The sequence below is a fragment of the Takifugu rubripes genome, chromosome 12 (genome assembly GCF_901000725.2).
Source record: "Takifugu rubripes chromosome 12, fTakRub1.2, whole genome shotgun sequence".
NCBI classification, from domain to species: Eukaryota; Metazoa; Chordata; class Actinopteri; order Tetraodontiformes; family Tetraodontidae; genus Takifugu; species Takifugu rubripes.
This window is the reverse complement of record NC_042296.1, coordinates 5682375-5707027: the sequence shown is the minus strand read 5'-3', so window position 1 is coordinate 5707027 and position 24653 is coordinate 5682375. Positions and strand designations below refer to the sequence as shown.

The window sequence follows — 24653 nt, the reverse complement described above, 5'->3', positions numbered from 1 at the left end:
TGGGCCAGGTGGCGAGAAAAGGTAAAAGCCAGGTGTTTGAAGACGATGGGTATCATGGTGGCAAATGCTGCAAAGGGAAACAGGAACTATTGAAATGCAAACAGTTAGGACAAAATAAAGATTTTTTTAAAGCGTAGATTTCAGGTTTAGGGCACGTTTGCATATAGTACTACTTTATGGCAAAACATGCACGCTAGTCTATAATTAATCTCATACATTAACGATACTCAGGAAGCTTACTATGTTTATCTTCCTCTAATATCTTCCCCAATCTAATGATCAATAATCGGTAGAAAATAATAAGGGTTCATACATTCATATGTAAAAACCTTAAATGAGTCTCTACATACACTTCAGTTATTGGAAATGCCACTATAGCTGATGGCATCAGGACAGTTAGCATGCCAAGAGGACATGCTCCACAAATTCTGACCTGCTGCTGACAAATGCTGACTTAAAAAGAAACGTCTCACATATTGCTGATAAACATTTCATACACTAAGTGGAAGCAAACTAACCTCTCGGTTATTCTGGGAATAGTAAAATCAACCAGTAGAAGCTACAACATGACCGCTGCAATGCGCTACTGTGTTCCTCCACCGTTTCCGGTGTTGCTATAATATAAAACCCTCAGCTAGGTCTATCAGACATTCTATTGGCCGTGTTACTGCCCTCCTGATCATTCTTACCTATGAATATACATATAAATGAATTTTGATTTTTATCTTTTTTGACCAATAGCTATAGTATAAATATAAGTTGGGCGAGATACCGTTTAAAGTACACTTCACCTTAAAGACCAAACTGGGGGGTTAAAACGCCCACTTTAATATTCGCGCAATGCAGGACGGGAAGAGAGGTTTTTGTAAACATGGCCGCTGCTGTGGGTAGACTTCTGTCCTTCAGTAAAAATGCTAAGCTATTGGTCTCACCTTTGAGGCTGTCTGCTGGTTCTGTCAGTCATTACAGTGTTGAGACTTCCAGTACTGGCGAGGTTATTACCCACACTGGCCAGGTAAGCTTCGATTAAAACGGTTTTCTTCTTTACCGTCCGTCTTTCCGACATTAGCTTAGCCTCTTACTACCTAGCTATTTCTCGGGTTTTAGAGATCTATTGAGTTGACATTTCTTTAGAAGGTTCCCTAGTACAACATGTACGCTTGCATTTATGTGCCATTGAATATCCGTGTGGAGATGCCTAAGCGTTTGGATGCAGCGATTTCTCAAAATGAGTCTCTCAAAAGCAAAATATGAAATATTTTTGTTTGGGTCATGCTGGTTTATGATGGTGTTTTTCTGTCAGGTCTACGACGAGGACGACTACAGGAGAGCCAGATTCACCGGGAGACAAAAGGAGGTAAGAATTTGATCTCCAACATGCAGAGAAAATGTATGCATGTATAAAATACCACATAAACTTTAATCATGTTTTTTTAAGCCACAAAACATTTTCTCCAAACCTGTTTTACTTTATGTGAAGGAATTTGTGTTCAATCAGGGTTGTCATCAGTTTTATACTGTTAAGCTTTAAGAAACGCGTTGACAGAACTGAAATTATGTTAAGGTGAACAAGAACTTTGCTATCAAGCTGGTGGCTGAGGAGCCAGTGACAGATGTTGAATCCAGGGTGGTGTCCTGTGATGGAGGTGGAGGAGCTCTGGGGCATCCCAAAGTCTACATAAACCTGGTGAATGAAGCATCATAAAGAAATAACTTGAAATGATGCACACATATCTTTATTGTTCTATAATACAGTAACCCTGTATATTGATAGATCCTAACTGTGAATTTTATTCTTTTTACCAGGATAAGGATACAAAAATTGGCACATGCGGCTACTGTGGATTGCGGTTCAAACAGAAGCACCATCACTGAAACACGTCATGTCTGCTACTCTGTATAAATTGCCATATTGGTTAATAAATTATGTATCTGAGAAATGATTCCTGTAAACGTTGTTCCTTATTTTCTAAGGTTTTTCCGCTCCTGACAGAGTTCAGGACCGCTGTTTTTATGGCGCACCAAAGGAGTGTAGGAAAAGAGCTATTCCTTTTGAATTGTCAGATGTAGTTTCCCCTTTCAACCAGTAGGGGTCGTCGGAGACTTAGGTTGGGGTTTTTGCGCATCCTGAAGGTGCGTGTACAATTGTGTGACGCAAAAGATTAACCTCAATATACTAAAACTAAATGCATTCAAAATTTAAACACATCTATACATTTTAAAGCCAGACTAGGTTAGAGCTATTTACAACTATTTTTAAACAACTGAAGTCAAATCAATAAGCCAGATATGGGTCATCTCCTTATTGTAAAGAGGCGGTTAGTAGTCCGTGTGCACCGGCCCACATCAGCTTCCCTTGTAGAGTCTCGCTCTGCCAAGTCAGAGAACCATCAGCAAGGAGCCAGTCTGATAGTGTGGAACAATACATGTTTGAAGAAGATCATATATATATATTTCATCAGGCTTATTCTCCATAGACCTCTGCATGCCAAATTGGCCTGCACTTGGCTGAGGCTCCAGACAGCACTAGCCTATTCTGTCCCCAGTGATGCAGCCAGTGGAACTGCATTTTCCACATCAGAGAGCTCAGGTTGGGAAGAGTAGTCAGGCTGATATAATTGGCCCCGGTGACTCCTGGAAGTGAGGCCTATGCTGTAGTTAACCTCATCTATAGTCAGGACAGCTTCGGGTGATTGAAGGGAGGAGAGGTGCACTGTTAAAACGTAGCTGGCGAGCCGGGTCAGTGTCAGGGCTCTGACTGGTTGGTTTTTGCGGTTGAGTCGGAGCAATTCAGAGGTGGCGGCTGGTTGGGTTGGAGGCATCGCCGGGGGCAAAATACTCAGATGAAACTGAGCATATGAATCACGCTGAATTAAACAACGTCTCTTTCTTCTGGATTGTTGAATAATTTAACAATCTTAATATCGACTAATCTCATTTTATAATTCTGAATCCCTCTCATTTGCAGCGACTTGTTCCTAGATCCTCCACGAAGCCGCCTTATTGAGGAGACTTCTAGAAGATAAAGTGGCCTGAACTATTATGAAGCTCGGAATAATAATTATCATGTGGAAAAACATTCTAAACATTCTAAAATGAATCACACTAGCTAACAGACTTAAATAAACCAATATTCTGGAGCCAAGTGCACCTCCACAACAATGACTCATTCAGCACAAAACATCCTACTCCTTGCTGTAATTGCCCCATTAGAATATTTCCCCTTGAAGATGTGTCATATTACAGGCCCTCAGGCTCATTATGAAGCTCCCCGTAGCCAATTATCTGAACTTCCATGTCTGGAAGCCACTGTGACCAAAAGGCAGATCGTGAAATGGCCCATCCTCAAATCTATACTTACCCTCTGAGAGGCAAAACAGAAAACTGACCTTTGGTCATTGTCTCAGGGCAGCTCCACTCAGCTCCACTTTAGAGTCAGGTGACAGAGCGTCTGACCTTTACCATGGAAATAATGACTTGTTCCTGTGCCAGGAGCGCCGAAGGTTACTGCGCGGGGCGAGACACCTCTGGCGACGTGTGACAGTTTTTGTAGGAGAGGGTTTGCACTCAGCACTTTGATAGCCCCCGAAACTAAAGTGTGTGTGACAAGGCGCAAGAGACTGCACGTGTGTGTGTTTTACTATCTGACAGACGGTGTTGAAAGGAAATAGGTGTGAGGAGGAGAGTCATTTAAAGCTGTCAGTACTTCCTGTTTCCACATTCCAGTGGAGATCTTTCAAGATCTGCTCAGAGAAACACAATGTCAGATGCATGATGGGAAGGCTTCCTTTCAATGCTCCCTCAAAGTCGCGAATTGCGAGGGCGATCTGGGTCTGCCGCACTTTCCTCAAACTGCCAAAGCAGCGCGCTGAGCCTTAATCACATTATATGGCCCAAGGAGCAGGGCTTCGTGTCAGGCTGGCTGCTGAGTGGATCGCTGGTGTGTCGAGAGCAGGCGGAGATGGGGGGGTAAACAGGGAGAACAGAGAAGAAGATGAGTCTGAAATGAGAAGGAAGGAAGGTGAGGGAGGGCTGAGGTGGGGAGGGGGGAGCTTGAGGTTGTTGGACGGTGCAGGGTGCATCGTTTGGAGTCCTCAAAAGATCTTTGATCATTTTATTATATGACATCGGTTGATATGAATCAGTTAGTTCTAGTCTCTGAAGCCAGACGGAAACAGTGGGGACATGCACACACACGGGCCACAGTGCACAGGTGGAGTTCCTCCTGTAAAAGTGCCGACACACACCTTTAAACAAACCCACCATTACAAAGCTGCTAAATGAGATTGTTTCAAATATCAACCCGGTTCCTGCAAACGTCAACGTTTCTGAGTGGAGGTTAAACATTAGAGTCATCCTTCAGCTCTTCCATCAATCTTTAATTCGCCTTGGAAGCGTCCACATCTGTGGTCCAGGTTTTCTCCATTGGCCTGTGTTTGTCCATGTCCCTTCTGAAGGTGAGCGTGTTTGTTGTGTGCGTCACTAGTTCAATAAGAAGTTTTCTTTTATTTAACCAAGAGGGGGGTCTCTTGTATGTTAATCTATTTATTATTTATTTATTTATTTGATTTATTTTGCTTGCTACAAAAGATGCTGGACCACACCTCCCCCCTCGAGGCAAAGCAGCGAGGAACCACCGGGGGAGCCCCCACAGCAAGAGCGGGAATACAAGATGACCGAGGACAGATCGCCATCAACCTAGCCAGAGGCCAGCTTTCACAACCCCAGGCTGTGTCCGGGCTCGAGACCTCCCGTCCCCCCCATCCCTCACCAACCGGAGGAGGCCTGAGGAGCAGGGGATCCACCCCAAAAGCACCAGCAGTGGCACCCAGAGCGCCACCGAGTCAGAGCTGGTAATGGAGCAAACCCAAGAAGGACTCTGTGGGGACTGATGTTTTTCAATTTCAGCCCAAACTTTGGGGCCGAAACCCTCGGGCAGCTCACTGTTCTCTGTCCCGACAACCATCTGAGGTCAACGGCAGCTCCAAAGTTTAAGAAAGAGACTCCCCCCCTGGATCATTATTAAATTCGTCTGAGCAGGGGAACATTTTCACAGCCAACCACAGACACTTTCAGACAGCAAGCCGAGGAAACTTTACAGAAATAAGAAGACAAGATGTCATTATTTATCATCTCAAATCTGACTTATTTATGAGGCAGAAACAGAATGAAATTCTCGGTTGAATTCATCCTGAATTATTTAATCTGAAATGGTTAATTCCATACAAAGCCGAGGCAGATTCCTGCTCTGTTCTGATAAATACTTTATCGCGCTTCCTAAATCGAAAACAGGCAGCCGAGGGAAAAAAGGGGGGGATGAGGGTGACAAAAAAAAACAACTTCTGCCAATCCTCCCGCTTCTCCACGGAAGGTGTAAAACATTTTCAGGGTTTCCTTAAACAGTTGGCGTTAATGAAAACGTCGTCCCCTCCTGCTTTAGTTTACTTCTGTTCACCATCATCGGTCGCGTGAGAAGCCACCGAAGCGGCTAAAGATGTGACACCTATTTAAGATTTTTTAAGAGGTTTTATGAAGCATTTTGTGCATGTTGGATTTTCTGGCAGTCCCAGGCTGACAAAGTCAAAAGCGGCCTAATGAAAAGGGACGCATCGCTGATTGCAGCTATATCTGGAACCGAGGTGGATGTGGCATCGATTTAACAATTTAGCAGCACCCTCCTCTGTGTGTTTCCATTAGTCACGGCTGAATACCGCCCACTTTCCCGCTTTCATTGCCTAAAAACACACGCGCGCGGAAACAAACACACGCACACACAAAACTGCGGAGCGGCTCCAAACCATCCTTGACCAAAATCTGCACCATTAAAGCCGATAGCAGTGGTTCTGGCGCAGTGGTCAGCTGATATAAGGACACTCGGAGAACGTTGCCATGCTGCTGAATACACCTTTAATTTTTGTGACTCAGTGAATGTGCAGGCTACAGTGCAGGTATACAATATTGTGTAGAGTTTTTTCCACGTGTGTGAAACGTACATCCTCACATGTACATTTGTGTTAACCCAGATACCCAAACTCGATATATATATATATTATCTTTTTTTTAACCGACCAACTCCTGTTCATCAAGAGGGTTAAACCTTACCTGTCAAATCTTCTATATGTTAAAGTCAATAGGATGTTTTTGAAGTCCACCAATTAAAGCATAAAGATTTAGCATTTTAACCAGGTAACCAGGAATGTTCTGGTTACATTATCCACATTTTTAAGAAAAGAGATCAAACCAAACTTTTCAATATGGTTCAAACACCTTCAATACAATTTAGTTTGTGAAAACACAGGCAAGTTCCCAGCTGCAGGAGATCAGGGTTAAATTAAAATACTTGTGTAAAAAGAAATAAAGTATCTTATTTATCCTGCTGAGCAAATGGTAACAGAAAGGCGAACCTGAATCTGGTTGGTAATAACATAACTGCATATGTGCCTGCAGCTAATTATGGACTTCAGTCATCAGTCAGCCTACTTAAAAGTGTAATTCCTGACTTATCTGTCTCCTAATCACAAATGCAGTATTTACCACCCTGGTGGAAACAGGGTGGTAAATACCCTGCAGCCAGAACGGTTTAAAACCCAGCCATGTTTCTTAACCAACTTATATAAATAATGTAAGCTTAATTTGAATATTGTCTTTTAGGTCAACCTCCCATTAACTTTTAGCAGCCTGTTGCTGTCTGTCTCACCCTAGAATCTTAATCTGATCTTAAAAAAATGGTTTTAATGCTACATCTGCCAGCATTCGTAGTGTAAACTATGAGCGCGGCTGAAATGTCAGCCAAGGGTCAAGGGTCAATTTCAAAAAGTCACAACGACACCAAAAGATAGACGTCCAGCAGTCTCTGAAATATTCCTCTGATAAGGTGCTGGCCAAGCTACAAAGACGCTGTCGACCTCATGAGTTCGAAGGGCTGTCCCAGCGTCCTGCTGTCCATCCCAGCACTGGCAAAATCTTTCCACACCTCGGCTGGTTTGTGATGTTGGAGAGGTGGACCGTGAAAGACTCCGTCCATCCATTCTCTGAGGGTGGACACCGGCGACTCCTGTTGCCCGTCTCCCTTGGTTAGCGCCATGTTTGACGCGTACGCGGGAGAGGAGGAGCCAGTCGACGACAGCATGCAGGGCGGATACTCTGCCTGCAGGGCGCCATCCAGAGACGCGGCAGTGTGAGCGATGGACCAGATCTTGGGTTTGGCTTCTGCACTTTGGAGGCCCGGGTTGGGGTAGAAGGGGGAGTTTTGCTGGTGGACCGATGTGAGTTTGGGACACTCTGGCGACAGTCCGTCTTTTTTGTGCAGCGGCTCTGCGACGTGGCCGTGCGAGAGGGGCGTGTCTTTGCCCGCGCCATCGTCCCCGGGAAAAAACTGCGGCTTTGGTTCACAGTCTGAACCGTCTGACTCCAGCAGGTCGAAGTCCTCGAGGTCGCTCTGCAGGTCTGTGCACGGCGGGTCTGCAACAACACCAAGTCTTAGCTTATCACACACCCCAAAACTCTGACGCGGGCAGAATGTGCGGCTCACCGGGGATGTCTTTGTCGCTACCGACTGGCTTCTCGGCGTCATCGCTGTCGTCCTCGCAGCCTCGGTCGTCAGAGCTTTTACAAGCTCGTGGCGACCACGTCACCTTGTTTTCCTTCTTCAGCCTCCTGCGCGCATTTGCAAACCAAGTAGACACCTGAGAAGGAAAAAGGTCAAAAATATCACAACAAAATAGGGCCAGCAAAGTAAAGCTAACGCAAAAGGACAATATTTTGCTAAAACTGACCTGTGTGAGGGTCATCCTGGTGATGATGGCCAGCATTATCTTTTCTCCCTTTGTGGGGTAGGGGTTCTTCTGATGCTCCTGCAGCCAAGCCTTCAGGGTGCTGGTGGTCTCCCTGGTGGCATTTTTCCGACGGGAAGCACCATCAGAACAAGAGTAGCTGAGGGTTAAAACACCCAAAATAAACAAGTCAGCCTTTATTATTTCATTATACATCCTGTATGATACCTTTATGTGTGAGATGAACCATTAGTCATGTTTTTAAAGTCTGAAGGGGCATACCTATATCTATCATATGGATACTGGCCAAACGGATATTCATAGGGATAGTAGGCAGAGGTCTGAGATGGTGTCACAGGTCCAGATGCAGTTCTGTCTTTGAGATCTAGTGTCCCCTGAAAAGTTTTAGAAAACAATTTAAGTCCCAAAAGATAAACTGCGATTTGTTCTGATCATTTCTTATTGTCTAGGAAAGATATTAGTTAAATGATGGGAATTTTATTAACACGTATAAGGCAAATAAACTTACTCTGGAATAGAGAGCCGTGGCCTCGCTGGTGTTATAGTAACCGTGGGTCTTTGGATATGGGCCGCTGTAGACTCCAATGGCGGAGGTGAGCTGGCTTGTGGGGCGCAGCGACGAGTGAGAGGGAGGCGTTCCGGGCTCCAGACAACCGGCCAGCGAGTTGGGTGTCATCAGGAACTGTGGCAAATATAGGCCAAAATTATTCTCAACGTGTCACTACGAAGGTCCAGTTTTGTGGTGATTATTTCGTTCTGTTGTTTTTGCCTCACAAAATTTTCGATTTCAGTTGTTTCTAAAGTTTAAATGCCCCCCCCCCCTCAGAATATTGTTGCGATATAGGTGTTGAAAAAAGAAGGTGTGGTGTTATTTTGACAATGTGAAAGCTGTCACGGGGAAATAATAAATATGTAGAAATGCGCACAGTACCTGCGGTGTTGTGGAGTAGGAGTATCCCAGCGGAGAGTAAGCCATGGCTCCAGGAGGATCAGAAACTGGACTACATCCAACAATAACCGCGCACTTTTCCTCTGTTTGCTGCACTTTCCCACTGGTTAACAGCTGATGAACCGGTAAAACTTCCAGAATACAGATATTGTGTCTATAATCTACCGCCTTCTCCAAATACGAACGCGCAAGCAGTTACGCACGACTTTCATTTTACGCAGCGCAAAAACATTCTTCCCCTCTGGTCCAGTGACCCGGCTACTGCGACATTTACGGAACCTCCAGTATCCTAATGCGAGGTGAGCGTGTTTGCATGTGTGCGTGTGATCAAAGCGTGTATCTCTCTGCTGTGCGCTCTTTGGTTTTTAAGGCGCGTCTCTGTGACGTCAGTCCGGAATCTGCGCGCTCGCTCTGATGTTGATACCAAGATGAAGAAACTCATCTAATTAATTCCCAACCGGCTTTTAAAGCACCCATGTAGCCCCCTGGAAGTCCCCAGGCGTTATAAGGAAGTGATCAATTCTCCTGTCTAAATAAACACCCGGCACACACACACACACACACACACACACACACACACACACACACACACACACACACACGCATTCGCGCCGTGCTACGGCCGGAAGGGGAATCAGGAACGTGACGCCTTGACACCACATTGACATGAGATGATTGATGACAACCACCTGATATTAGCATAATCGTTTTGCCCTGTAGTTTAGATAACTTGTCACTGCCGAGAACTCTCCCTGTCATCCACGTATTCATGAGTGGGGGGAATTTCACGTCTCCTCAAAGCAAATTAATCAAAGAATAAACACTCTTTATTCCCTGGAGTAAGCACCTTTACCAACTGAATGACTTGTCATGTATATAATAATAAAATCAAGTCGGTCCCGGCGAAGAGGAAATGTTTCTTTCGTCCTAAACTCTCTCTTTCTTTCGATTTCATCTCATATTCTGAGCGTGTGTATGTATATGATAAATGAGTTTGTGCATAAATGTCAACAGTCAGGCATTATTGGTTTGTAAGGTGACAGAAATTTAGTACAAATATTTGCTTTTTATCTATTTCTGTGTGGAAGAAGCGCCAACATGCTTCAGATCTGAATCTGGGAATAACATTTTTTTTTAAAAACTTGACGAAATTGTGATCACACTTTGGCTGAGATTTGACCACAGATTGTTGGATTTAGCCAATAAAAACCCACTAAAGTGTCTGGGCTGGACTCCAGCACCTCCCACACTCCTGATTAGAGGTGGATGAAGTGGCTGGATGAGTCAAAAACTGAATCATCATTAGAAGCTCTATTTACATTTTAACATTTGTGTGTTACAAGCAATATACCGTATTTGTTAGACACACCTGACATATTTGTTACCATGGCGATGTGTGACGCCAACAAGTATAATTCAAAATCACACAGTGATGTTTGTCATAAAGCAACAACATATATATCTTTAAAATCCCCTATTTTCATGATATTGAGATTGTTGACGGGTGTTTTGGATGAACATTTTACTCATATATCAATATTTTACTTTGATTGAGTAAAAACTGCCTTTTTTGAGCCTCATGTACACATCATGGTTGATTTAGGGTCATCTTTCTTGTCAATAAGTCCAATATTCAGGCATTCTTTAACAGTTTTTTATTAATTTCCCTTGTTTTCTCTACTGTATGTCTGTTTTCAGGACCTTTTTCGTCTGCGCCCTCACTGGCGCTGCTGCACGGACCTCTTGGCAAGGTGTCGCCTCATGAAAAGCAACAATAGTGGACAAACCTACAGCATGGTGTATGCAACCCGGCCTGCATCCCCTCCTGGTTTCACAAAAAAATCCCCCTCCTCAAGTCTTTATCATTAAAATATATTGGAAGGAATGCAAAGAATTTAGACGGGGAAATGTGGAGAGAAAACAAGAAGAAAGTTGCATTAGAAATTAGCAAACCCACACAAGGAAAAGAAAAGGAGAAAAAACAGAAGGGGGCAAACTTGGGAAGGGAAAGAAAAATCATTAATAGTCAGGGGATCTGAAATGGAGCGAGGGGATGTGGAGGGGTAAAAGGACAAAATATTCCCAGTGCAGCCAGAGTAGGGCTGGAACAACAGAGCTGCATCACCAGAAAGCATCTCCGGCCTCTCCGGGGAGAATGCATCTGTGTACCAGTGCTTGACTGACATTCCATTTGTCCCGTGAAAGGTGCTCATCCACCGAACACGCTCCGACTGTCGCTCCTTCATCTGTGGTCAAAGCTTCGCAGATGAAGTTATCTCCTCATGCCGGCGTTCCGCAGCGTTACACAAAACACACATCAGTCACAGAGAAGGGTAATTTGTTGGGCCTCTGACAATGAACACGGCTGTATTTAATCTTGGTTTTATGTAGTTTACGGAGGAAATAAGTTGTGAGATGTAGATGAACGAGCAGATTGAATTTAAAGAGAACAAATCTAAAGAATGCGCTGAGATGGAGATGGATAGGTGATCTTATTTCCTTCTTTCTGCATATTCAATAGACTACTTATATATTAATATACGGTGTGTTTATAAATTCATGAAATTCTTCCAGTATATATTTCGTAAGGCTCTGGGTTCGTTAGACCGTGATTACATCGTTCTGATCCTGCTCCCCCAGCATCAATCATTCATTCAAGATGCTCCACAAAAAAAGAAAGGAAACATTCCTATTCTCTCCATCCTGCACCCAGCTCAAGCTATTATGCAGTAGGTGGGGCGTGGGGTTAATGATAGAAGCGTGTTAATGTGGGATGAGGACGACGGTGAGGCGGTGCGGAGAGTGTTTGGAAGGGAGGACCAAACAACTGCGATCACAAGTTCTTTCAATCACAGCGCCACATTTGAATTATTTTCCACCTTAAATCTATGCAATTTTAATCGCTTTTTTTAACATGTAGATGCTTTTTGAGCCTTCGTCTTGGATTTAGCTTTTCCTTCCCCCGACCAACCAAACATTAGCGGGTGGTTAGGAAAAAGCCAAGTCAACATTTAGGGGCTTCAAACCAACTCCTACTCCTCCTACTGGAGGTGAAGCTGGAGCCTGTAAGGTGCTGACGGGAGTGATGGTCGCGGAGGAGATGGTGCAAAGACAGAATGTGACCCATGTCTGAGGGGCAGCGGGGGCTGGTGAGCAGCTCCCAGGGACCAGATCAGGAGTCCGAATCAGTGCCTTTGTCGAGCAAGTTGTAAGGGAAACTGGCACAGAGAGAGGCCTTTAGCGGGATTCAAACCCAGGACCTTCATAGCCGAAGCCTCCTGGCATCCATTACATAAATGCCCTTTAGCAACCCCAGAAGTTTTTGCCCCTCTTGTTGCGTCCTTGTATCAGTTTTATCCACGTTCCTCCCTCGACCGCAGGTCACCAAGGCCGGGGTTATTTTGGTACCTTTCCCAGCTTTTGACAGCAGACCTAAAAGGAACCGAATCCTGGAGATTTAGAGTTACAAAAAGAATCCATTTTTTTACTTGGGTGTTTTTAAACTGATGTATGTAAGACTGTTGACCTAAGAGCGGGTTAGGGTGAGGGAGGCTTTAATGAAGGATCGAACCCTTTATGCTAAGCTAAGCTACCAAAGTGTGAGTCTGCTAGAATCTACTGGACAGATACGAGAGTTCTGACCTGTCCAGGTTGCGTCCCTACCTCTAGAGTAGGGTAGATAGGTAGCTGTTCATCAGATATCAGACAGGAGTGGTAGAAGCAGAGTGTTCTCCGTTTCTCCAACGTTCTGTCCTGTAGGAAAAATGAGCAATGAATGGATCATGAGGAAGAGAGGGCTCGCCCATTCTATCTATCACAGCCATGAGTCTACGGCAGCTGCTGCTTGTTGAGCACGACGCCACCGTCCAAGTACAAGCGCAAACCAGGCTTGATCTGATCCACAAACAAGGTTGCCAACACCAAGTGCCTGTCTGACCGCCGAGCAGCAGCCATGCTATCTGCTGCTCTTCTGCTCACATCTAATAAGAGCTTGATGGGAGATCAGGATCTGCTGGGCTCCAAGTGGGATACTATAAATGCCCCGGTCTTCCTCATCAATGATGTAGGATATGAGAACAGAGACAAGCTAACCCTCTTAGCTGCTGTGCTGCTGTGCTGCTGTGCGTGTGTGCGCGCGGGCAGGCGAGTGTGCGCGCATCAAAGGTGGCCAGAGATGGAGAGAGGGAGACAGGGTTAGGCTACAGGCAGCTCTTAAGAGTGTGTACAGTTTGCGTTGAGCCCTGAGAGGCTAGCCGTATTCCCCCCCATCACTTCCACTTCATTACTCCGGGAGAGCGGACATACATTATTCAGCTCTTCAAGCCTCAGTCCGCAGGGACCGATAGAGCCTTTAACAAACACTTTAACCTCAACTCTCACTGATCCTCTGTCTGCTACAGTATCTGTTTATCTCTTCATTCCTCACGTGTTTTCACAGTTTCTTTGTCGGTGTCTGGCCACGTTGTCATTTGAATGCCACTTGTCTTTGTGTTTGTGTTTAGATTTATTTCCACCCTGTGGTTACATGACATCTCTTGAAAAAGATACCGATTGAACTTTTATATAAATAAAACGATGTAAAAATTAATTTCTAAAGAGATAATCGGGTGTTCACTTTGGGGATGTTTCTAATCCAGAGAAAGACTTAAAAACATGATGTAAGACACAGAAATCCTTCAAAATTCAGGAAGTAACATTCGCTGCCATAGGATCTAATGATGGATTTGTATTTTTCTTTGGTCACCTGGTTTTAAGACAGTTCAAAAAGACAATAATCTGTGAATGTTCTGGATTTCAGAGCTGTAATAATGAGCCACCAGTGGTGCTAAAACACGTATTGGAAAATACCTTTTTTATCTGACATGAAACAATAAAGATGGCAGCTATATGGTTCATTCCTCTGAACACCTTCTATTTTTACTGTTAAAGCTTTGAGAGGGTGGAATTTTCTCCTCTTTCACATGCAGCTTCATATTTATCAAAGGAAATAGCACTTTATTGATCCCACGGGGTGAATTCCCCATTTTCCCAGAAGAAGGTAAATTAGGCTAATCAAGATTATCTGCCTCTCTATCAGCACTGCATCAATAATTATCCGCTAATGAGAGTTTTTCCTCAGACGACCTGATGCTGATTAGGCTGCGTTTGTACCGACAGTAAAATTCTCATGTCCTCCATCCCTTTATGATAGCACCTGTAATAAAGATATTTCCAATTGTGGTTATGCAGGACATGTAAACAGTGTTGGAGCGGACATGAAGTACTTCAGGGTTAAAAATGGAAACCGAGAACCAAAACCTCTCACCAGCATTTCAGGAGCTCTGCGCTGTCTTAGACCTCAAGTGCCATCATCTGGTGTCTCAGAGAACTACAACGAGTGTGTGTGTGTGTGTGTGTGTGTGTGTGTGTGCGCGCGCCCATCCGTCTCAGCTTGCAGTTATCACTGAGCAGGGGTCAGATAGTCACTGACTTTTGTAAATGACCAAAGATGGTAGAGTGGTCCGCTTGTCTGCATGCATATATTCAACGGTGGCTCCAGGTCTCATGTTGGTACTCAGACTGGACCTCCCAGGCATCACTGACCACCAGTGGTGTCCAGCTCAACATCAGGCCTGTTTTGTTATAAAATATTTTGTCTTTTATCCCATTTGGATCAGGAAGCTTGCTGTAATTATGGAATGTTAGTTATTGGCTCACACTGAAAATTAGCTGATGTGGGCTAAATAATGTTTCCTCATCAGTCTAACACCATCTGATCTCCTGATGCCGTGCGCCGGCGTGCCTCCGCTGACTGACAGGCGACCGCATGCGCTTTCACAAAGAATAAATCCACACCAAATTATTGAAAACGTGCACGAGGTGGATGACAGAGAGCCGCATGTGATAGCAGTCGATTAAGTGCTTCTCTGTGGAACATTGACGCTCCCTGGAGACTGGCGGGGGCAATAATTTCCTCAGATTGCTCCTGTGGGAACGAGGCTGCTGGTTTTCTGTGTCCACTCCAATCACGTCACTAATGGAGAGGTGGGTAAAGCATCTGTGACAGTGGGAAACGAGATCTCTGCTCCCCCAGCGTGTGCGTGTGTGTGTGTGTGTGTGTGTGTGTGTGTGTGTGTATGTCCTTGCAGATAAACAGTTGGCAGGTTTCTTCTTTTCCTGTGCACATCCACAACCATCCACACACACATACACACACATCTAAGAGGGGAAACAAGCTGGACGGGGTTAATATACTCCATTAAGCTCTATTACCCTAAATGACTTGGGCAGATGAATGAGTGTGTGTGCGTGTGTGTGTGTGTGTGTGTGCGCGCAGATTGCGCGCATATCATGTGTAATTACACTGTAGCGATATGTGACAAAGTCATCTGTCTTTATCAGCAGAGGAAAAGACACCACAGTTTATTTATTTATTTGTTTATTGCTGAAGGTTGATAACAAATGAGTACGTTTTTTTTCCAATTCAAATTATCGTATTTACAACAAAGAATGGAGAAAAGGTCTACAAAGTTATTTCAGACTCCCCCCAAAATTAAGGGTCCCTAAAACTATATGAAAGCTGTGGTTGTGATTTTGCTAAGCCAGATGTGGATGAACTCGAACGCACCGTTTATACGTGACGGACAAAGACACGGTGAGGTCCCCACACACACACACACACACACACACACACCACCACCACCACCACCACCACCCCACGACACTCACAGCAGCACACCGAACTAAGTTGCCACGCTGTAACAAACCAGTTGATAAACATTGTTCCAAAATGGCTGAAAGGAGGCAGCGATGCGAGCACTCGGCCACGAACCCTCCCTAATCTGCTTCTTCCCTTCAGATTACAGCCGTGAATGGGCAGACAACAAGAGAGCAGACTTATCGCTCCCACCCTTTCACGCCATTTGTTGTGTGTATTTCCCCTGTATATTAAATTTGCCTCCTTTAAAGAGCGTCGACGGTGTTTGCGGGTTGTCTGTGCCGCGCCGGCAGCTGCAGCGCCACAATAAACACCGGCTAAGCGGCAGAAACGGGTAAACTCGGAACAGCGGTGCTTGCTGAATTACTCATGAGTTTTGATACTTTGCTTTTGTGTAAACGCTTAATTCCGCTAATCCCTGTGGAAGAACAGTGAATGGACTAAATTCCCTATGATATCTTGTCTGCTCTAAACGTTTGCTCACATATGTATACACTGGGTACAGAAAATTATTCTTTTGACGACATTACAACAGATTTAACCCGGTGCCCTGCTTATCCTGCAGTGACATGCATTGAGCGTCATTGCTCTGGGAGGTACATTTCCATTTCAAATTGCAGATGGACACACACACACACACACACACACACACACACACACACACACAACACTATTGTTTGTTAACGACTCTAATTGGTGTTTGTTGTTTGGGTTGTCTCCCTCAAATCCATTAAACCCATTAAAAATTCCAGATATATGAACTGGCCTACTCATTACTTCATCCCTGAGCTTTTATCTGTGTATCGGGCCTTTTCTTCCTCTGGCCCCTCCAGGTCAAGCTCTGTACAGCCTATTTGGCGATCAAACACCGTACCTCCCTAACCCCTTTTTTGGCTTCATTCTTCACAGGCACTCTTCTCTTGCCCTCTTTTTTTCTTCCACTGGCCCTTTCTCTGCCTCTCCGTGTCTCTTTCTGTCCGACCGGCCCTCTCAGTGGGGCTATACAGCCCCAACTTGTCTACATTTACCCCCTGCGTCGGTTGCCCGATGGGTCCGTTGCACCAAGTCCCTCCTTTCACTGGCCGATATTCACCCGGAGTCTCTGTTTTCTCAACCTTTGACCCCAGGCCATGGCAACAGGGGCAGGAATGTCAGGAGTGATTGGCAGGATAAAGAGCGCACCCTCTCTCTCCCGCACAAGCGGATTTGAGATATTTTCAGTGTCAAACAATGGTGGATTTGGGCTTGATTGGATCAATGATGAGCTGATGACTGTCAAAAGAGCACGTCGTCTTTACCTAAGCCCGATTATCTCTGTGTGCTGGAGTAGAAGGGGTAACCGCTGTAGCTGGAAAGCTCACCCCCATGCAGAGAGCCTCGAAAAGGGATAGACCTACACATGAGGGCCTGGCCTCCAAGCCCGGGCCTCTCTCATCCACTGGGGGCCTTTAACAAATCTTTTCAGGCGATCGGGGGGCCTCATATACGCGGCCGTAATCACAGGAGGACGGCTGAGGGTGGGAGTGTGTGCAGGGGATGGCACATGGAGAAAATCATTGTTCGATCCCCGACCGACCCATCAAGATGGGCAGAGAGGCGGTGAAAGAAGCCGAGAATGATGTGGAGAAAGAGAGTGAGGTGCTGACAGAAAAGAGCAATGGGACAGGCGAATCAAAGACAAATCCCCTCCATAATCTACCTCTTTAATAAGGATTAGGACCCAGCAAAGGGCCTATATGAGAATACCAAAGCAGCAATGAAGACTCTATTCACACTGAGTGTTTGAGGGGCTGAGAAGACTCTAAAAAACTCCACAAAGAGTGTTTTCCAGAAGCATTAGCGGAGGTTGTACCCACTTTTGGCTTTTTACAGCCTGTACCAGGTCTATTTCTGAAAAGTTGCGTGGCAGCTTGTGCGACAAACAACCAGCAGGAAGTGTTGACTTGAAACTCTGAAGAAGTTTCCGCCACCGTTCGCCAGAAAAACACTAATCATAAATTGGATCGGCTCGCTTTTTTTTCTTTTTTTCCCCCAGCCCGCTCACAACAAAACATGTTTTGGCCACTCTCTGTGACTAATTAAACAGCTTTTTGATGTCATTTTCAGCCCCATCATGCTAAGCTCACTGATACATCCAAGTTTGAAAGAATAACATATTGTTTGGGTACTTGGAAGTACAGTAGCCTGGTCTGGCTGGAATGAAGAGTAGAAAAAGTGAAGCGTGGTTATGAGAACGCGTGGCTGATATTCTGCTCAGTGGTGGCGGTGGCAGTCTGTCAGAGCTGGCACAGGAAGTGAAAATGGCCTCAAGTATCTGGCTCCAGTCCATGTTGTTCTCACATCAATGATAGCTCTCACTGCATCATCCCTTCCTCTCTCCCTTTTGAGTTTGCTCTCTCTGTTGTCATTCCGGAGATGAATGATGGTCTCACGGATCCAGAAATTTTCCTGCAGCACCTACGCAAAAGGTAAAAATTACAGAACATTTTCAGTATAGGGTTGATCCCCTTTTCAGCCTCGGATTAAACATTTAACAAATTCATTTTTTCATAGTAATTGTACCTGTAGTAGGAGACAATAAGTATGAAATCTGGGTCTGTTAGCTTAGTGTTGCTAATACAATTTGATTTCCTCAGGTAAATTTGTTGAACACTATGTTTTACATCGAAGGCCGTATTTCTCTTTACAATATAAATATAAATAAAGGGCCCATAACATATTTGTTTTTGTTAAACCAATCTAATAATGGTGTTTAAAGGATCCCTACCCTGAGAGGTGAGGCCAAAAAGATGTGACTTTTGGGCGACCTCTGAGCATTGCACCACTGGTTCTTGACTTGAGGTGGATTAAATGAAATTCATATTTCAGATTAGTCTTAATGTCAAAAATCAGGTTAAAATATGGGGCAGGTTGTGTGTTCTGGGAGCGGTTGAAGAGACTGATGCCAAAAAAGGGATTTAAATTAGCTCCCTTTCATCAGGACCAACCACTCATATCCACATGTTTGTTCTTGATTCTTCACATGTAAACATGCTGGATCACAAATATTCGCTCGCACGCCCGCTCTTATTGGCTATTGCATGTAATCCAGCACAGGCCACCCAGTCTGGATTCAGAACCGCTATCCAGGTTTGGCATTCCCAGCCTGGTTAGGATGGAGCAGGAGCTATAAAACGGGTGTCTTAATGCTCCACAATCAGGTTTCCTTGGCCTTGACCAGTTTCCCATCCGTTGGGGGGCCCGAGCCATCCTACGATTGAGCAGTGTACAAGCTTACAACAAGCGGCCTCTAAACTCTGATTTTATTTTCTTTACTTTTAAGCTGTGCAAGATTCTGGGGATCCACAGGCCCGTTTAGACGTACTGAAGTGCTGCTAATATTTAGAGTCCATCTTTTTTTTTAAAAACAGACCTCCACAGCCCTTTTTCTATATGAATACAATCCATTACTGGACCTCTGAAGCTCATGGATGGTTCAGAGTGATGCACAGTGCCCCCCTCCCTCCCTCCCCACACACACCTCTTTACTCCTCTCATCCACCTCCCCGCGAGCGGCCGCCCCCATACTGGCTGCTGGCCTTTCCTGTCGTCTGATCCATATTTCAGAGGCGGCAGTGGTGGCACATAGGGGGTATAATCCAACTTTAAAGCGGGGAGGCCTGTGCTTTCAGCCCAGGCGCGGGTTCACAAGGTCCTGGAAATCTTCATTTTCAATTTCAGCAGCGTTTGCGTTGGCTTCCAAGCCACTGGCATAAGTCTCTGGGTTTTTTGGCGAAGAGAGCACATTTCAATATGGCCGAGACTTTTTCTTTGCTAATAAGGGCTGACACTGCACACTTTATCTGGCACGAAGAGTGTAAAACAAACTCGACTCAGCGACCGAGATGGCAAATTAAAAGGTGGATTCAATCTGATTTAATAATAAAGGCTACCATGTGTGTTAAGGGAAAGTTAAACTATGGCGTGAGCATAAAAATCTGATTGATCAGATTAAATAATATTGATTTGAATCAGTAAATAACAATTCTGGGAATTAAATCTGGCTTCTAGATTTTCATTATTTCTTGAGAATCAGTCTCAGATAACAAATGACTATAATGACATTTATTTAGTTACCAGAAAATATATTCTTTAAAGACAAATTCATATCCCATATTTACAATTCTCAAGGATCTCATTCACAATATAGGAGACAAACAAATAAAAACAGAGGACGAAAAGGAAAGATGTGAGCAAATCTGACCCCCCCAAAAATCTCTTTGTCTTGAAGCTAAACAGTAATACTACAACAGGTTTCCCCATTAAAAATATCCTTCATTAAACTGTTCTCCGTTAAATAAATGTATTCCTTCTTTTTTTTATCGTTGTTGTCTTCTCATGATGTTGTTGTCAGGACCCGTTGTGGTGTTGTCCCATGATGAGGTCTGAAAGAAAACAAGAAGAGATTACACAGGTGAAATCAGGTCCGGTTTATCACTCATGGTTTACGTATCTTTGAAATATTTGTCACCTTTTGAATGAATACAATCCCAAATCATATTAAACTCCATTTATGCAAATGGACAACCAAAACTAAAGGTAAATTATGCCATTACACGCTTCATTGCATTCCTGATGCTGCTATCAGCGCTTTATTTGAAAAACATTAGCTGCATTCAGTGAGGGGGCGTGAATAAACGGAGGGAGATTATTTAAATGACACAGTTGGCGATAGCTCGGCGTGTGTGTGTGTGGGGGGGGACCCCGCAGGATATATCAGACCGCTGCCTGACGAGGCGTTAAAGTCGAGACGGCCCTGTGATTTATGTTCTCCTGAGTTCTGCCCAGTTGGTGTAACAGTGTTTACCTCTACTTTATGGTTCGTTGGGCAGGATTTTTTTTTTATTAAGTGGGGGGGTTGATCGTGTCATCGTGCCAAATTTATTTGAAATCAACGAGGTTACCTGTCAGTGATCAGCTGAAACGGGGACTTGATGGAGTCATTTCTGTGCTCGGTGTCTTCTGCAGAAACATAAAAATAAATAAAACAATAATGAATAAAAGTGTACAGTTACAGAACTATAATTACTCTTTTAGCGAAAATGCATGTGTGGAGTGATTAAGGGGGCTGATTATAGCGGTTAAATGATGTCCATACCGTCTCTTTTGGGACTGAAACTCTCCGACGACTCCACGTCACTGTCATCCTCCGTGCCCGAGTAGCCGGACACCGCCGCTGCGGCCCGTGCGTCATGACGCGCGACCGGCACGGCGCCGTGTGGAGGCAGGTGTCCTGGGGGCGCCCCTCCGAGCAACGACCGCATGTTCAAAAGTGAGTTGGCGTTCAGAAAAGCTGCGTTCGCCCAGTTGTGTAATTTGCCAATCTGGCATGTGTAAATCCCATGACCCGGGATTAACGCCGGGTGGCCGGCGGAGGCTAACGCCGGGTGGTGCACATGGGCCGCGGGAGGAAGTTTATGAGAGTTGTCCGGGGCCGTGGCGGTCTCAGCCAGGGACCAGATTTTAGGTTTGTTTTGCTGAGGTCTCTGGCACTCCTGTCTGCCGGTAGAAGGATCCAATTTGACAACAGGCGATCTATTGAGAGAAACAGACGCCTCAATTCCTCTGAGGCCCTCCGCGGAGAGCGTCCTGCTGCTGTCCGAACTCTTCTGCGTCTGCTCCGAGGCCTGCTTTTCGGCGCCAGGGTCCGTCTCTCCCTCCTCTTTGCCGGTGCTCTGCTCGCCGGTTCGCTGATCTTCGGGTCTCTCGATATCGACCGTTTCCAGGTCGATCTCTTCCTCGTCTTCGTCGTCGCTGCCGTTCTTGCCATGCTCGTCCTCGTTGTCGCTGCTAAAGATGCGGCCGTCACGGTCCTCGGCGCTGCGGCCCCACGTCACCTTGTTCTCCTTCTTCAGGCGTCTGCGTGCGTTCGCGAACCACGTTGACACCTGTGAAAATATAATGCGCACATTAGTAAATGGAACAAAATTAATAATAGGAAATTTGATTTCCAAAAACAAACCCACAGCTGTCGTTCCATTTTAAAAATAACGCATAAATAAAATAACTAGAAAACAAAGCAAAACCACTACTTCAATAACGTGCAAATATCAACTTGATAATGTAAAATGTGAAAGTGAAAAAACAAGAGAGCCATTTTTAATAATCAGTCAGAAGCCACCTGTGTGAGTGTCATGCGGGTGATGATGGCCAGCATTATCTTCTCTCCTTTGGTGGGGTAAGGGTTCTTCTGGTGCTCCTGCAGCCAGGCCTTCAGCGTGCTGGTGGTCTCTCTGGTGGCCGCTTTGGCCCTCGACGGGTCCCCGTAGGGATACTGGCCGTACGGGTAAAATCCTTGGGCGGCGTGGACGGGCAAAGAGGCCGGGTGAGTCGCGGGACTGTCCTTCAGCTCATACTGGGAACTCTATCAATGTTTCAGAGGGGAATGAAGGAGTGACGTGACCTGATTTATTTAGTCCAAATTCACAAAAGTGCAAAAAATTATATGTATATATAATATCCAATTGATATTTAAGCAAATAAATAGTTAAAGTCAACGGTTAAAATTACTTACAAATTCGGTAATTTTAGTTACTATTAAAATATTCATCTATTTGTATAAAACCGTGTTTATATTCATCATTTAGCACCAAGAATTGTTTTTATAATTATAGTATCATTTTCCAAAAATGTCCCTACTTTTATTTACAAAACGCATCTGGGAAAGAAATCTTGCAAACAAAACGTGACTTATTTAATAATGTGTGACACTAAGACAAAGTATCTGGAAAATCGTTACACGTTACATAGTGATGAAATATCCCAACAATAATATTCCTAAATACAAATGAAATCTTAACCATCAAAGGAAGCTCTGAGCTGTTCTTAATTACTTGACACTGTTGCGTAATTGCGCGTTACTTCCCGGCATGCAGAACTCTGAGAGTCCATCACCTGCAGAATACAGAACTCACCATCTGGGAGATGAGGGCGAGGTCTGTGGCTCCGCTGTACGGCAGAAAGGCACTGTAGTTGTGAGGCGACCACGGGCTCCCGTACATCCCCAGCATGGAACCGACAGCCGCGGCAGCGGCGGGCGAGTTGACAGCCCCCTCGGTGCCTCCTTCACGGGCAGAGGCCGGTCGATCACCTCCGTAGACCTCATGAGAGGCACCGAGGAACTGGGGATACCCCAGCTGAGGGAAAGACATGTCCGCGCGTAAAGCTAATCTCTCAGAAGTCAGAGCCGCTCAAGAGAGGAAGAGGCGGGAGTGATGAAAAAAAAAAAGACCAGGAAAAGTAAAAATCCACAAAATGAAGTAGAAGACGATAACGGGGGTGTGTGGATCACCCCTTGCAGAAATGCCAAGCTTCTCCACGTCCACGGATCCGGAGTTGTCTCACTAACGTACTTTGGCACCTGGAGTGATGCGCGCGTCTGGCCGCAGGAGCTTCTGGATGTGAAGCTGACTGACTGATTGGCAGCCTACTTAAGCACCAAGCTCCTCCTCTGCCCGGGGCAGGCGATTAGTGCATTGGTTAGCCCAGGTCGGCTGTGTGCATGCGTGCGCGTGTGACAGAATGTGTGTGATCTTATTTATGCGAAACTCCGTCCCCGCAAAAAGAAAGTTATTATTACCAATATTTTTATTGATTGTAAAGCGGAAGCTTTTTTCATTTTGTTCTACTTTTTTTTTTTACAAGTCTAGACTGCCATAATTACTAATAAATGTAATAATGGGAGGTTTGTGCGACAGCTGATCCGGAGCGTATGCCGCGGCTTTCTGGCCGGCAGATGGGCCAGGAGGCATCGATATGCTCGGCCAGTTTTTAGAGGAATGTCGGCGATTATCGACGGAAGTCATCGGAGCATATTTTGTGGACGGAGCTAAAGATGGCAGCAGGTAATGACAGAGATCCACTCAGATAAGAGATGACGGAGCCCACAGGAGCCGTGGAGTGGAACATGACAGATGTTCCTCGGAGAAGAATGGAGCTACTGTACTCTGCAGGGCCTGGACAGATAATGACAGATGACGGTGGCGTATGTTGATTAAAAAACCACGTGCTTGTAAGATTTTAAACCATATATATTGTCCAGGAAAAGTGTTTAATTGTAATGGTGGACACGGTGTGACAATCTGTCAGTCTGTTATGAATTTTAATCTTCTCCTTTAGCACACACGCGGTCACATGAGCCCATTTGGGCAGCGCTAATGAGGTTGAGCACCCAGCGCCCTGCTCGGTGGCCCTGTGGCCCTCCTGGCTTCCCTCAGAGGTTAACTGTGTAATTACTCCATCTCCATAAATACAGATTCATCATATCACACAGGAGCCCTGATGAAGTGAGAGGAGAGGAGAGGAGAGGAGAGGAGAGGAGAGGAGAGGAGAGGAGAGGAGAGGAGAGGAGAAGAGAAGAGAGGAGAGGAGAGGAGAGGAGAGGAGAGGAGAGGAGAGGAGAGGAGAGGAGAGGAGAGGAGAGGAGAGGAGAAGAGAGGAGAGGAGAGGAGAGGAGAGGAGAGGAGAGGAGAGGAGAGTGGGAGGCGAAGAGGGAGGGCCCATCTAATGATTTAATTACAGTGCTTAAATCACACTCTGGCTAAGTGATGGTCCTCTGTCTCTCTCCGCTCTCCTCGGCTCTGGCACCTTAAGGGCTTTACTCATGAATCTCAAAGCTGTTTTGCTAAACACATATTATGATGAGCACCGCCGCCACTGATGCTGCTGCTGCTGCTGTGTGTGTGTGTGTGTGTGCGTGTGTGTGTAAGAGAGAGGGGGGGATGCTTAATCTCCATGGCATTTTAAATGGCATTCATGGAGAGCGACTCTATCCTCATTGCCAAGGTAAATGGAGCCAGGGGACTCTCCATTTCAGCTCGATAAAAGAGCAATGTTAAAGACCCTCACTATTTCGCTCTCTCTCTCTCTCTCTCTCTCTCCTCACTCTCTCCATCTCTCTCTCTCTCTCTCCCTCCCCATCATTTCTCACTTAAAATTAATGTTTTTCTCATGACAGGGGAGGGAAACCAGACATATCCACCATCTAACAGGATAATATAGCCCCATTCACCACCTCTACCGCCTCCTCCCTCCCTCTTTCCCTCTCTCTCCCCCTCTCTCTCTCTCTCTCTCCTTTGTAGCTGCCTGATTTCCATAGTGTCTCTGTGGAGAGGCAGTTAATGAATTCCTCTGAGCTGGAGAAAAGGGGGTAGAATGGTTTGGCGGTTTAGAGAGA

General features: G+C 45.3%; 3 protein-coding genes across 3 annotated transcripts; 1 reads left to right on the top strand and 2 right to left on the bottom strand.

Moving 5' to 3' along the window:
* The first annotated feature begins 828 nt into the window (after positions 1-828).
* Positions 829-1943, top strand: ndufs6 (NADH:ubiquinone oxidoreductase subunit S6). Its single transcript, XM_003968955.3, has 4 exons — positions 829-1015; positions 1304-1357; positions 1565-1687; positions 1807-1943. Exons 1-4 carry the CDS (start codon positions 872-874, stop codon positions 1873-1875), a joined length of 390 nt encoding a protein of 129 aa, XP_003969004.1. The 5' UTR covers positions 829-871; the 3' UTR covers positions 1876-1943.
* Positions 1944-5890: 3947 nt separating this feature from the next.
* On the bottom strand, positions 5891-9229 carry irx4b (iroquois homeobox 4b). The gene is made up of 6 exons (XM_003969004.3): positions 8725-9229; positions 8302-8475; positions 8055-8167; positions 7776-7932; positions 7532-7685; positions 5891-7461 (listed from the first exon to the last, which is right to left on the bottom strand). Exons 1-6 carry the CDS (start codon positions 8767-8769, stop codon positions 6887-6889), a joined length of 1218 nt encoding a protein of 405 aa, XP_003969053.1. The 5' UTR covers positions 8770-9229; the 3' UTR covers positions 5891-6886.
* A 10300-nt stretch (positions 9230-19529) lies between these two features.
* irx1b (iroquois homeobox 1b) lies at positions 19530-22875 on the bottom strand. The gene is made up of 5 exons (XM_003969005.2): positions 22393-22875; positions 21600-21842; positions 20577-21366; positions 20383-20440; positions 19530-19863 (listed from the first exon to the last, which is right to left on the bottom strand). Exons 1-5 carry the CDS (start codon positions 22627-22629, stop codon positions 19815-19817), a joined length of 1377 nt encoding a protein of 458 aa, XP_003969054.2. The 5' UTR covers positions 22630-22875; the 3' UTR covers positions 19530-19814.
* Positions 22876-24653: the final 1778 nt, after the last annotated feature.

What these genes read in the sequence shown, in the direction of transcription:
- ndufs6 (XM_003968955.3), top strand. Translation starts at nt 872, where the DNA reads ATGGCCGCTGCTGTGGGTAGACTTCTGTCCTTCAGTAAAAATGCTAAG. An exon ending in TTATTACCCACACTGGCCAG is followed by an intron (nt 1,016 to 1,303) that starts GTAAGCTTCGAT and finishes TTTTTCTGTCAG; the next exon opens with GTCTACGACGAGGACGACTA. An exon ending in TCACCGGGAGACAAAAGGAG is followed by an intron (nt 1,358 to 1,564) that starts GTAAGAATTTGA and finishes AATTATGTTAAG; the next exon opens with GTGAACAAGAACTTTGCTAT.
- irx4b (XM_003969004.3), bottom strand. Translation starts at nt 8,769, where the DNA reads ATGGCTTACTCTCCGCTGGGATACTCCTACTCCACAACACCGCAG. An exon ending in CCAGGATGACCCTCACACAG is followed by an intron (nt 7,686 to 7,775) that starts GTCAGTTTTAGC and finishes TTTCCTTCTCAG; the next exon opens with GTGTCTACTTGGTTTGCAAA. An exon ending in TAGCGACAAAGACATCCCCG is followed by an intron (nt 7,462 to 7,531) that starts GTGAGCCGCACA and finishes GTGTTGTTGCAG; the next exon opens with ACCCGCCGTGCACAGACCTG.
- irx1b (XM_003969005.2), bottom strand. Translation starts at nt 22,629, where the DNA reads ATGTCTTTCCCTCAGCTGGGGTATCCCCAGTTCCTCGGTGCCTCTCAT. An exon ending in CCCGCATGACACTCACACAG is followed by an intron (nt 21,367 to 21,599) that starts GTGGCTTCTGAC and finishes ATATTTTCACAG; the next exon opens with GTGTCAACGTGGTTCGCGAA. An exon ending in TTTCAGCTGATCACTGACAG is followed by an intron (nt 19,864 to 20,382) that starts GTAACCTCGTTG and finishes GTTTTCTTTCAG; the next exon opens with ACCTCATCATGGGACAACAC.